Source organism: Polyodon spathula, chromosome 13 (assembly GCF_017654505.1).
Source record: "Polyodon spathula isolate WHYD16114869_AA chromosome 13, ASM1765450v1, whole genome shotgun sequence".
In the NCBI taxonomy this organism is placed as follows: Eukaryota; Metazoa; Chordata; class Actinopteri; order Acipenseriformes; family Polyodontidae; genus Polyodon; species Polyodon spathula.
In genome coordinates, this window is record NC_054546.1 from 9,249,602 (window position 1) to 9,263,737 (window position 14,136).

The following is a 14,136-nucleotide window of genomic DNA, read 5'->3' on the forward strand; positions in this document are numbered from 1 at the left end:
TTTTGGTGACGTCCCCCCACCCTAAACCCTTAGAGAAGGCGGAGGTTCACCTGTCCAATACAGAATTGTAACTTATACAACCCCTCGTTTCTCAGCATAATAAACCACTAACAATTAAGACATTCACGCACTTCTCAAATACAAATAGACTTTCCAGTCCTTTAACAACCATGCAAATCGTTAAGAAAGTGTTTACTGCCTAATCTCGTCCAGAAATGACAATATATCTGCAGATATTTGCGACATGCTGCATGGAACTCAATTACTGTACTTGTATTTATGTATAATCCAAACGTAATTATTGTTTTATTGTTATATATCATTAATAAAATAAAAATTAAAACAAAACAAACTGATATTAGTACGATGCCATTGATAATTGTTGCACAAAGTGCCAGAGTGGGCGTGTTTCTGGGTTTCAGTTTTCAGTTTCTCAAACCTTACACTACTGAAAACTTACCCAACATGTGCATTTATTACTCATACATTATACATGCCCGGACCTAATATATGGTTGTAAAAGTAAAATGTGAATATGTATACCTACTATACACAACAACTTGATTGTATCCCGTTAATCAATTACATACGTCTGTTTGTTTATTTAAAAAAAAAATAGATATCTGGGAAAACTCCAGTACCTAACCTGAAGCCCCCATAAAATAAACTAACAAGTGTGGCATATTGTTAAAGACGCTTTTTTTTTTTTCTTCTTGAGACTGCACAAATATAAACTTTGCACATGCGAAAATAAATACGAGATTAGGACTTGACATATGGAACGATCAAATTGCATGTCTTTTTATAATAGAAATAAAAATAACCCGGAAGAAGAGGAGGGATGATCCTTCAAAACTTCCTAGCTGGCGGCAGTGGAATACGAAGAATGGAATTTTACACTGCTGAGAACGGACAGTATTTTACAGGCAGAACAATGTGGCATGTAAGTAGCACCATTGATATTTCAAACTGCCAATACAATTGTCTACAACTTTACTTGACAGCTTACGCCAAATAAGATTGTTCTTTTATGTGGTATGCAGACTAGTGGTTTCCGCTTAGGATGTTAGATGTTTATTTACACAGTAATTCACACTGTTTAATGGTTCTGCAAAATATAACCGAAATATGTAGCACTGTAACCGCGTAAGACAGGATTCCATTGACGTAAACGTCAGTAAATGTACCAGAAAAAGTATAGTAAACTGGCAAATGTGCATAAAGCTTAAAGTAAAAAAAAAAAAAAAGTCTCGATTACATACACATTAGCTGTATTATTATTATGATATGATTTGGTACGCTATTATAATTGCAAGATTTCCTTCATTATAAATATACTAGACCTTTTCCCAAATAACTAGTACTCTACAGTGGGAAGCATATGTTGAGCTAGTGTCTTTATTTTCGCTTCCTCTAGATGTCACTCTAGTTTAAAAAATACAACGTTTAAATAATAATAATAATAATAATAATAATAATAATAATAATAATAATAATAATAATAATAATAACAATAATAATAATAATAGCTTTTGCGATTTGACACTCAAACATGGAGCAAGAAAATGTTAACATTATTTACAATGTTTAATATAATTATGAAGGGGTTATATAATTATATTAGTTTTATTGGTGTGTTTGTTATGCTGTATGATGCATTAAATTATATATAACACTATGTAAAACAATTTTTGTTCCTGAGTAGTAAGTGTTATTTCCTAATTGCTTATGCCTCAAAAGTATAGAAAATGGCTATTATTACCCACAAACTTTGCTTTTGTGACCAGGACAGTGATATTTTGAAATTTACCTATTTCCAATGAGAAAACAGGCAAATTTGTGTTTTTTCGTTCACATAAAGTCAGAAAAAAACAACATATGAATCCAAATTAACATGTATTTATACTAAAGTAATACAAAAATGACTACAACAGATTTAGAAGTGAGTAGTTTTTCGAGATTTACGATTATACTGTAAATCACTTTCATGAATCAGCCCCCAAATGTAGTCTCCCATCATGTTCTCGTTATACAGTCCTTGGTACCGGTGTTCAAAGTCCAGTATATCCTGGTGGAAGTGCTCGCCTTGCTCCTCCGAGTACGCTCCCATGTTATCCTTGAATTTATCAAGATGAGCATCAAGGATATGGACTTTGAGGGACATCCTACAGCCCATTGTGCCGTAGTTCTTCACCAGAGTCTCAACCAGCTCCGCATAGTTTTCGGCCTTGTGATTGCCCAGGAAGCCCCGAACCACTGCTACAAAGCTGTTCCAAGCCGCTTTCTCCTTACTAGTGAGCTTCTTGGGGAATTCATTGCACTCTAGGATCTTTTAAGGCTGCCAACTCCTTATCTAGAGCTCTGACAAATTGTTTCATAAGGCCCAGTTTGATGTGCAGTGGTGGCATCAGCACCCTCCGGGGGTCCACCAGTGGCTCCCACTTGACGTTGTTCCTCCCCACACAGAACGGTCCGCTGTGGCCAATCCCGCCTGTGGTAGTGCGCCTTGGTGTCCCTGCTGTCCCAAAGGCAAAGATAGCAGGGAAACTTGGTAAAACCGCCTTGGAGACCCATCCGGAATGCAACCATTGCAGCCTCTTGATGCCATCTCAGAAAAATGCAGATATGTATCCACATAGGCAGCTGGAACTAAACTGAACTGGTGGGCTTAAGGCCCCTGTATTTATACTACTATTTATATTACTGGAAAGTTCTAGAAAGTTCTAGAAGTTACTCCAAGTTTACTCAGCACTGAATCTATCGGGAATGTTCTGGAAAATAGGTACATTTCAAAATATCACTGTCATGGTCACAAAACAAAGTTTGTGGGGAATAATAGCCATTTTCTATACTTTTGAGGCATAAGCAATTAGGAAATAACACTTACTACCCAGGAACAAAAAAAAAAAAAAAAAAAAAAATTGTTACACGGTGTAATTATTACACAGTATGCTCACTCCAAAGAAACATATTTTATATACAGAATATTCCAACCAGTTACAAGAGAAGTATACTTTCTTTAATCCTTATTTAAAATTAGAGATGATAATAAATGTGCTATTGGGTTAGCACCCAGCCAATGTAGAGTAAACCCATTGCATGTGGTATTCAGTATTAGTAGGTGAGAGAACAGTACTTTAACTCAAAACCACAATGTAGTTTTTAACACGTAAAGTTTCTCTAGCGTTTGACATATAATTGCATGCACATATCATATGAGAACTGGCAAAAATACCTGGTAAATGCAGATCTATTTTATTGTGTGTTGTATCTACCTGTCCATATATTTAATATGTTTATATTTTGTCAATGCCGTACATTACCCACATGAAGCATAACTGAATTCAAGTTTGAAAAACTGAACATAAGCTGAAAGGTGATAACAAAACATTTGCACTTCCGTTAACTTTAGTGTGTGAAATTAAACAGGAAATATCAGACAGATTTTCTCTTTTAATACTGAGTTTGATTTTAGTTCCTTATTTCATAGTCAGAATAAAAGGACAGTTTAATGCCTCATTACAAAACAATATTTGTTAGTGTTCTCAGAGTATATATGTTAAGGTGTGAATAACTTAACACAAACACTGTAGCAAATAGCTTTAAACACAAAATCTAACCACCACTATATTCTTTATCTCTGTACTTCTGCTTTTTTTTCCCAGGAAATGAGCCATGTGATTCAGTAAGTTATTTTTTGTTCAAAGTTCGGTCAAGCAGCAGATTAAGTTCTAAAGACAGATTAAGAAACAGCTTGTACTTGTATTTCAGTTGGAAACAGTCACAAGGACTGCAGAGAAGAATTACAAAGGTAAAACTATTTTACAGTATTGAAGAACTATGAGCTATGAAATGTATCCAATAATGTAAAAATGACTGTAATATGTTCCTTTGTTTTCACTGTTTTAGTAAATGGTGCAGTAGATATATACACATGCTGTGACATGCTTAAGAGAAGTGTATGTAGAAAGTACATTATTAGAAACACAAGTTGGATACTTAATTTCAAATGGTGACACGGTAATTACAGAAAAAGATCAGCACAGAATTACAGTTTTGCACAGGGAGCTATTTTCCTGTTGATGAGCCTGTGTGAAATTTCAATAGTAATTATAGATGTGGACTATATTTCAAGGCTGTGATGTGTAGAAAATCCTTTGTGATGTTAATATGAGCACAGCCAGAGTCTCGCAGGGACAACATTATCTTCCCTTGCCTGTAACATAACAAAGAAAATAATTAGGCAGAATAAAATCTGAAGCAGGCAACATTGATTCTTTTAGTTTTTAATCTCCTCAGGCCTCACTGAGCTGTACCGTATCTAAGAAGTTACTGCTGGACAGTAACTGGACAGGAAGATGCCGATACTATCTTCAGTCAGTCTGGAATTGCGTGGTAAATTTAAGACCTTGTGTAAGTATACTCTTATTTTTCATCTAGATTCATTTTAAGTCATTTAAAAAAAAAAAAAATCTTGTTTGCATACAGTTTATTTTATGGTTATTGAAATATAAATATGTATTTTGGTGTTGTGTAGTTTAGAAAGCCAAACCAATGAATCACTTTGTGGTAGAGAAAACGATTAATATAAATATATTTTATTTACAAAAGCTATTTCATTCTTGTGGGTAGGTTTATATTAAAAACTGTGTCGCTTCACTTCAGCTTGCCAGGATGAATTAGGCCGTGATGCCAGTCAGTCAGTTCGTCTATCTAATTTTATTAAAACTCAAGTTGCAATTTTTTTTTTTGTGAAAGAAAAATAAAATGGTTAATTTGACATTACCAGTAAAACAAAAGCACAACTACACTTTTGAGTCTTTTAAATTTACCTGAATAGTTGTAATGCTTATTTTGTAAAATTAACAGTTTTGATTTTACTTAAACAAAAAATGAAACGACTTGCATCTTGGTGTAAAGATGTTAATAAATCTGGCTCAGTGTGTTCTGAATATTAACTTTTTTTTTTCTTTTTGCAAGCAACATTATTCTGCAAATCATGAAGTCAAGACAAGAATCAGAAAAAGAACTTCAGTCGTCCAGGACATCCACAGGTTATCGACTGAAAGAGAATAAGCAGGAAGACTCCAATGTTAACAGTATTCCAAACATTGAAGAGATGGATTTAACGCAGGCATTGACATTCCTAAGAGAGAAGCTTTTACAGTTTGAACAAAGCATTCAGCAACTCAAGCATGGTGAACGGGAGCAGGCAATAACTAACCTTTTGCCGCTTTTCATTAAGGTGACATTTATTATAATTCTTTATTATATTTGTTTCACTTCCTGTATTCTGTAAGAGTTAGGTATCTTGTACATTCTACTAATACCACAATGAAGTGACTGAGAAGAAAAGTAAAAACCAATGAATAATATATGGTCAGTAAGGAGGAACTGTTGTAATTATACTAATTGTACATGAATGATATAATGTGGTCAGTCAGACAGATCACAGTAAGAGTGCTAAATAAAATGAATGGTTTATCACGTACATTTTTCAAGTTCAAAAGTATTTAAAGTAAAATTGAAAAAAATCCCCTAGTCCTCTAGTGTGTGTGATCAGGTGATGTGGGAGTTGGGTGCCACTATTCAGCCATAGTACTGGGAAAGCAGAAGGAACTAATTGATTTCACAAGTGGCACAATAGTGTGTGCCCCTGTAGCTGTGTCATCCTTTAACCTGTTGGTTGCATTGACCAACATGATGTCAAGATGGCATCTAAAATTTTACATTTATAGAAAACAACCAATGGAAAGTACAATTCCAGTTACAGGTGGGTCATGAAAGTTTTCAGACATGTTCTGCAATGGACGAAATCACAGGAACCTTCAACACTGGAGAAGACAAACAGTGTGCTAGGCAGTGTGGGCTATGAAGCCATTCTCAAATGGGCTTGACTAATCATTGAAGATAGACATTAATTGTGTATATTGGGTTTCAATCAAAAACACAGTTCTGCTATTTCAACATGTTATATTGTCATTTGGATTAGAAATGATCCAAATGATAACATATGCAATGGACTTTTAGGTACATATGCTGAGATTTGAGATGTATAAGAAACCAAGGTTGCTACAGACCACAGTGCATTGGTAAGCACTAACCTATTTGTAAGTATAAACATGGTTAAGTAGAGATGTGATACAATAAGAAGGATGGTGAAATTGTGACTGCAAATCCTTAACTTTGTTTGTTTTGTTTAAGATTGCAGAGAACACTGCTGGAGAGGAAAAACTGGCCAACATTCAGACCTTCGCTGGTGAAATTGTTCAAATGATGGTTGAAAATATTGAAGAGAAATTGAGAAACAAGCCTGCAGGTATTTTTTGGCAGCTAAATAATATAATCATGCACAAAAGCACTATCTGGTTTACAATTAAATTGAGGTTAGCAGCACTTCAAGTAAAAAAATCCAAACCATTGGTTCAATGGTGGGAGGTATCCATCCTTTACTCATAATTTCCACAGAAGATCATTAGGCTTAAGGCTTAATTAGGTGGGAGACACAAGAGCATGTGATCTTCCTCTTCAGTAATGGAGAGTCACTTTAAAAATATGACCGCATGATGTATAAATAAGTTGAAGAAAGACAAGCAATTCTATACTTTATTAGGTTGTTTTAACTAGAAGTGTTCTGATTGGTGCCCTCTTCCTCTGTTCTAGGGCTGAGAGAGTTTTCTTAATTCCAGTGTGGTGTGCAAATAAAACAAAAACCTTTCTTGAAGTATTATTAACAAACTAACAGATAAGGTATTTTATTTCAGAATTCCATAGGTCATTTTCTTTACAAGCCTCTTTTTATTACACCATAAAAGAGGAAGGTAGTTGTAGGTTGCTTGGTGTTGAAGTATTGTCTTAAAACTTTTCATTTTCATTTGTCTGAAAAACAACATTAAAATAAAAAAAGGGCTTTTCAGTTCTGTAAAGCGTAGGCCTTAGCCACTCTTGTCTAAAACAAAGTAAGTGTGATTTAAATACAGAAGTGTGTTGTTTTTAGGCCACTTATGTAGCAAGTACAAAATTGTTGATCCATTTGAAAATAAATGTGTGCTGTGTTTTTTTTTTTAACATACTTAAATATTTAAATATCAAATGTAGTTGATGGGGCAGTTTGGTGAGGTACCGTCATTTTCTGAGAATTGAGTTATTCTTTATTTTGATGTTGTATAAATAATATAATGTTAATGTTAATAATGTTCTTCATTCAAGGTCAGTCTAGATTTAGATATTCATCATATTGCCAATAGATCACTGTATTTCCACTGTGATGAATGAGGTGTTTATCATAATGGGTGTTTGAAATATAGTTTGACTGAGGGAATCTTTTTTCACAGTATAACTTCATGCCTATGGTTTTGCCCTGTTCTTCTTTTTTTTTTTTTTTTTTTTTTTTTTTTTACAGAGGAAGCTCGCTTTGCGGTGGAACAGTTCATGCAGTGGAAAGAAGAAGTGAGCACTAACAAAGGATGGCTCTTATTAAAATCAGTTTGGTTATTATGCAGTGTTGACTCGGTGAGTAATACAGTACTGTATATTTATCATTTCAGCAGAGGAGCTGGTAGGTGTTATACTAGGTGACTGTAATAACACAGGTTATTCTGAAATACATAAATAATTAAATTACAAATACAGATCATTCATTTTGTACAGACATCACAAGCACTTTTTGTTTTGTTTTGTAATTAAGTCTACATTGTTTCACTACTGTCTTTCCATAAATGGCCATATTTCTTATTATGGTAGACATGCAAAGTAAAAACAGAAACAGGTCATGTCAAAGATTGCTGGAGAAGGGATAGGGCAACTTTAAACAACCCTTAAACATTATAGACCTTACAAGTGAAAGGTAGAAACTGAACTGAAAAAGTGTAGAAGCATGTGAATTAAACAGAGTTCAAAGGTGACAATATAACATGATTTGATGAAGAAAGAAAATCTTAACATTATAGCAACACCACTCAGAACCTTTTCAGAATGATAAAGGGTTGTTTCTAGCTATACTATATGTCCTGAAAGGATCGCTCCGGCAAATCACTGAAGAGTAAAAAAAAAAAAAAAAAAAAAAGAAAAAAAAAAGGGATCTTTTAGTTTTGTTTTGAATGTAATGGAAAAGCACTCTAATATATATATATATATATATATATATATATTTTTTTGTTTGTTTGTTTTTGTAAAACGTACCATAGCACCATTTGTTCCTGGTAAATACTTACATTGATTTAATAATATTTTCATATTTAACTGCAGTGTTTTGTTATATTAAAATTGCCAAATTTTAATGCTTTTCCAAACTCTAATAATATGTTTTGTTTATGGAAACAAACAGTATTTGTGGCACTTCGAAAATATACCCCTGTTTGTATTTATTGCAATAAATGCTTTATTTAAAAAATCACAGTATAATGATTTTTTAAAACGGTTTACTAAAGAGATGCCTGTTTTTTTTTTTTTTCTTCTTAGGAAACAGCAAGCATCATCATTATAAGTGGATTACCAGCCATTCTTTTGAAGTGCCTGTATCTTTTTGTAGCTTTACCATCAAACAGTGAAACAACTGAAGACAACCCACAGCATTCATTCCAGGAAATCTTCACTCAGGTAAGAATTGTAGGAATAAATAAGACAACCTTCATTTAAATTGTTATTCAAAACAATTGATTCTGTCATTTTTAAACAGAAATTGAACAATGTGATCAAGCAGAATTGAAACATTAGCTCTGAGTATACCCTCTTAGTAAAACCAACACCAGAAGTAAATGAGTAAATGTCTGCACAGATCCACAAATAGGTAGATGTGGCCTGTACTACCCAAATAAAATGTGAGCATGTTTCTAATTCAAATGGCAGCTAAATCAGTACTGTATGTAAATGTGGTTTATACAGTTAATTTTGAAAACCTTATTTTTTTTTACTGTACATTTCCTTCAAACCTCTTGTATCATGTCACCTAGGAGATATACACTGTAAATCAAATTTAGTAAACACAAATAAGACGAAACATTTTACCAGAATGCTAGGATACTAAGGGATGCATTTGAAAGATCTGCAACAGTATATAGACTTTATACCATACTACTCCTGCCATATTATTTACAAGCTGATTTCCAGATTGTCCATCATGTGATTGTTCAAACAAATGGCAAGTCTCCCTATACACAAGAGCATAATTAATACAACCTTGGTTTTTCAAAATGCCTGATTATGAGAATCTTTGTAGCAAATAATGTACATAAATACCCCTCTTGCTTTGAAGAATAAATAACTAAGGCATTCTGTTTGTTTTCTTTCAGACTCTATTAAGGCTGTGCAGTGATCTGAGCTGTGTGGAGGAAATGGTACAGACACGTGAACTACAATGTCTTATTATAGCCATGACCTCCCTTTGGGACCAATGTTGCTCTTCCTGGAGAAGATCTGCATCTCTTGTACTAAGAGCTATTTCAAGTGCCCGGGCTTTAAGTACAGCAAAGTCATTACAAGGTGAATATGTCCCTTCGTTTCATGTGTATGACGGTCATATCAGGTTCATGTGACTTTTTGGTTTCCCAACCCTTTAAGATGCACTTGGTATATAGCTGTATTCTGCTTTTCTCATGGGCAAGTTAAATCATGGTTATTGTACGAGAAAAAACCTTTGTGCCAGTTATTCATATCTCTGAAACCATTTGATGTAGTGATTTCGTATTTGCTGGGTTTTATAAACCCTGATATTGAACTCACCTAATATGGCTGCTAAGTAGAGGTCACGTGACTTGGGTTAGATTGTACAACTACAATGAATATTTGGTATATAATTGTATGATTTTTTTCAGTTGTACCATTTCACTGCCTCATTGTTTAGTCTCTGGACATATCAGTGATACCCATTATATATTTTTTTTCACATATCCATTGTAATTCATTCATAAGCTACCTAATCAATGTCTTCTCTTCAGTAAAAACTGACTTCTTTGAATGGTTTCTCAGTTTGTGGCAGGTGGTAAAGGGTCAATTAATAGTGGTATATACAGTACTAGGAACTTTTTTTTAGCCTCAGTTGCAACCACCTGATACAGAATCATAAGATACTACTGAGTTCCAGAAGTCTATGGAAATGGTAATAGACTTTTTCACATGACATGCATTGGCATGCTTTTGATTCTGTGATCTGCCAAATGACTTTCATTAATCATAGTTTAGATGCAGCAGGCAATGCTGCAGAAATGCAGAAGACTGGGTAGTGGCTGTATGTTTTTAAATACTGTGGTATTTGTAACGCTTGAAACCAAGCTTGTACATTTCCCTTAAAATGCTATAAATAACCATTACCTTCCTGTTATATTAGTCATCTAAGTTCAGTACAATTGTCAGAAATATAAGTACTGTGAGGGTATATCATGTATAAAATAAAAAACAAACAAAGATGTGTATTATTTCATGCCAGATTTCTACAACACAGTAAAAAAAAAAAAAGTAAACAACCAACCAAATGTAAAACAAACTAACAAAAAATAATGCATTTTAGTACGCATCTGAAATCCAATATGAAATGACATTTGGTTTCTCAGTACATGCGTGCATTCACACTGCATGGTAAATTTGAAGTACAACAATGTTGTTTATTTGGTTCAAGTGTTGTTGTCTGTCTGCATTGTACAGTGCTTTTTATTATTAAGCAATAATTTGAACGTATCATATAATTAATAGGCTTCTTTTCATGTTTACAGCCATGAACTGCATAAAGATCTGCACACAAAACTTGGCAAAAATCGTTGATCAAGTACCTCCCAGTGTCCTGGCTGAAGTGGCTGTCACCGTGTTCTGTTTTATAAAAGACTCCTATTCCACGTCTCCAGGGCTGTTAGCAGAGTTTGAAAATAACGAGGGATACAGAATACTACAAACAATATTGTGTCGGCAAGTACAGCCCAGTTTTTAGCAACATATTGGCTTATATTAAGTAAAGAAAAACAGGAATTCCTTTGGAAATTTCTTTTGCCACAGTTTTTTTGATAGTCAGTATGAATCAACGTGTACAAACTGAAGTTATGTCTAATAGAGAGATATGTTTTAAGCCTATTGAAAATAGGAAAATAATAGCAGAAAAATAGTACTCATACATACTGTAGTTTGGCAGCTGTCTTTTTTCACAACGCTTCTGTTTCTCTACATTTTCCCCATGTGACTGAATGTTTCTAAGTCTGGATCTCTTTGTGTTGTCTAGTCTTGCTCAGGCATCCCCTATTGCTGTTTTTTCTGCTGTGGCAAAAACATATTTCTGAATTCAATCAAGCTCAAGTTGTTTGCAAGTTCTCCTCACGACTTAGGCCCAGAGTTTATAGTCATAAGTTGTTTGTTTTCTAAATCCCAGAATACATCTCCGACTTTGAATGTTGAAAGGCTGGTGAGAATAGAAACATTCCTGCTCAAGTCTACACAGAACCTTTAACCACAGAAGGTCCTCCAACATACAAGCAGCTGTGTGTCCTGTGCAGCGATGTGATCTCTTCAACCCAATGGGAAAAGTGTGGATGGGATCTGATTGTCACAAAAAAAACACAACTTTAACTCTACTGCACATTTTATTTTATTTGGCTTTTTGTTTGTACAGGAGTGAGGTAGAGATGAACGAAGAAAATGGAAAACCTGTTGAAGATCTGCTGAATTTTATAGCTCATCTTACACTTTGCGGACAAGCTGAATTAAAAGTTGCTATTTGTGTTTCGAACCCTCAGCCCCCGGGATTCCGGTTTGATCCACAACTCACAACAGGTATTACAAATACATATATTGTTATTACTGTTTATATAATAACTATTATAATAGATACTAAAATCTACAGTGATGAAATATAGCATATTTTTTTAACAGGGTTTGCAAGCACTACGTTTATTTTCCAGCTGTACTCATGAAAGCAGTCTTTTATCTGTGTGTTGTGTTTGGAAGAAGGTGAGGCATCGGATATGAAAGTACCAAATCTCAAACCCTGGTTCTCATTGTAATTTGTGTTGTGTAAGGGCTTGACTAGATTCCTGCATGTTTATCTGTTTTGTGTTTATACTTCCCTCCAGTGAAGAAATTCCCCTAAATAAACACATTTTCAACATCGTTTATCTTGGAGACCATTTCAGATACAAACTTCATACTAGCAGTTTTGTAAACATCTGCAGATGCCCTTGACAACAGACTTAAATTGCTGCCTTATTGCAATCATTTGACCTTTTGGTTTCCAGATGATCGAAACAAAACATTCTACTCAGATGTATTCTGCGATTCCTTCGCTCATGATCGGGAAGCAAGCAAACAAACCCCAAATAATAAAAAAAAAAAAAAAAAATTGAAATATATATATATATATATATATATATATATATATATATATATATATATATATATATATATATATATATATATGGGGAGTGTATTTTCCATTAATCCAGCAGTAGATAATAATCTGTGATTTGGTGCGAAGTCTACACCTAATTTAGCACTGTTAATTATTGTTCACAATTCATTTTTCAAGTTATTTTGATCTGAAATGGAAAGTATTTTATTACCAAACATACCTGACATATAGATTTTGCTTCTAGGATCTACAATTATGGTTCGCCCTGTCAGGTAAACTGACTTCTAAAGAAAATACTTTTGTAGTATGCATGCTATTAGGAAAAAACAACAAAAAACACACTTACAACACATTTCTTCAGACTTCTGTATTTCATTTGTTGCATTCACATATGCGAAGAATGGTCATGTACATGTAATGCATCCATGTCCACAGTGTTTGTGTTTGTATTTGTGTGTATATCTATATCTATATCTATCTATCTATATAAAATTAAGCATTATGTATGGAATATATAGACAAGTACAAACCCCTCGGTCTCATAGTAATGGGGGGACCGGGGCACATTGACATGGATTCACTATAGAAAGCATGCATCAATTTTGCATCCATAGATTTCTTCCTCATACTTAATGCATGCAAAGCTCAAATACTTATGAGGTTGGACAAAACATTAAGAGACATATGTCACAAACACTTTTATCTAAATGGAACGATTAATTCCAGACTTTGATAAAGGGCCTATAGCAGGTGCTTGGTTGTCAGGATTTCCCCTTTCCAAGGTTGTACAAATTACTGATTATGGATCAGGGCCATTCTTAAGTTCATAATTTGTTGTCCAACCTCTGTGTATTGTTTGCTGATCCCCATTACAAATAGTTATATTGAGTTATGTTCTTATCTAGTCTAGTCCCTGCACCAGGCTTATATGGAGCAAATGGATTTGGGGATCCATCTAACATATTGTATAGTGAATATGTCAAGATAAAGAATTTGTTTGGAGAATTTAGCTTGTATTTTCCCTTCTCTCAATCAGGGACAACTGTGAAAAACCTCCCAGCTTTTAGGATATTGCAGTCAGCATTCCAACAATCAGGAAGCACCTACATCTGCTCCCAAATTATGTCTACCATTAAACAGATCTGGACTTGGACAAAGGCCAATTTCTTCCTGCTGGAGTGGACATTGCAGTCTCTCTCTCAGCTTGCTGACTGTATTTGTTTGAAGCCTCTTCAAATCCACACTCAGTTCTTTCAGCTTGTAGAGATGGTGGTTTTTGAATTGGATTACATTCCTCATGAAACCCTTCAAAAAATTCAGTATCTTATTAAGGAAAACTTCTCCACAAGGTTTACCGTGGCAGCCTTGAAGTGCTTTTGCAACCTAACCGTGCACACATTGCTGTTCAGTGATGTCTTTAGTGACTCTGGCTTGTTGAAACTGCTTCTTGATGAGCTCCGGAAACAAGCGAAGATCCTGAGAAAAGCAGGTATAACAGGTATGGTCTTTGCAACATTGCACCCACTTTTATATTTTAACTTTCATGAGCAAACATATGACAGGCTCAAAGCAGCCCTAAGCCAGGTAAAGGCAGAAACGTAATGTAAAAAAGCAATTCAAATGAAATTTGAACTGGCTTACTTTTTAATTCTACATACTGTCCTCTGACTAGTAAATAAACAAATGGACAAATCACTCAAATAATAACAATAAAAACTGGAAAAAAACAAACAAAAAAAAAACATTGTTTGAGAAATTAGTTCAACATGTATAATTCTGAAATCACTTAGTCTAATTCTTATATACTAAAG

General features: G+C 34.2%; 1 protein-coding gene across 1 annotated transcript in view; it reads left to right on the plus strand.

Annotated features, from left to right (window-relative positions):
* The first annotated feature begins 373 nt into the window (after nt 1-373).
* Nucleotides 374-14,136, plus strand: part of wdfy4 (WDFY family member 4) — a 60,483-nt gene continuing 46,720 nt past the window's right edge. The window contains exons 1-11 of the mRNA XM_041268458.1: nt 374-943; nt 3,666-3,811; nt 4,300-4,413; nt 4,981-5,245; nt 6,205-6,319; nt 7,403-7,512; nt 8,461-8,598; nt 9,291-9,480; nt 10,707-10,896; nt 11,591-11,751; nt 13,362-13,823. Of these exons, the coding sequence (XP_041124392.1) occupies nt 5,000-5,245; nt 6,205-6,319; nt 7,403-7,512; nt 8,461-8,598; nt 9,291-9,480; nt 10,707-10,896; nt 11,591-11,751; nt 13,362-13,823 (1,612 nt within the window). The 5' untranslated portion in view covers nt 374-943; nt 3,666-3,811; nt 4,300-4,413; nt 4,981-4,999. The remainder of the gene's footprint in view (nt 944-3,665; nt 3,812-4,299; nt 4,414-4,980; nt 5,246-6,204; nt 6,320-7,402; nt 7,513-8,460; nt 8,599-9,290; nt 9,481-10,706; nt 10,897-11,590; nt 11,752-13,361; nt 13,824-14,136) is intronic.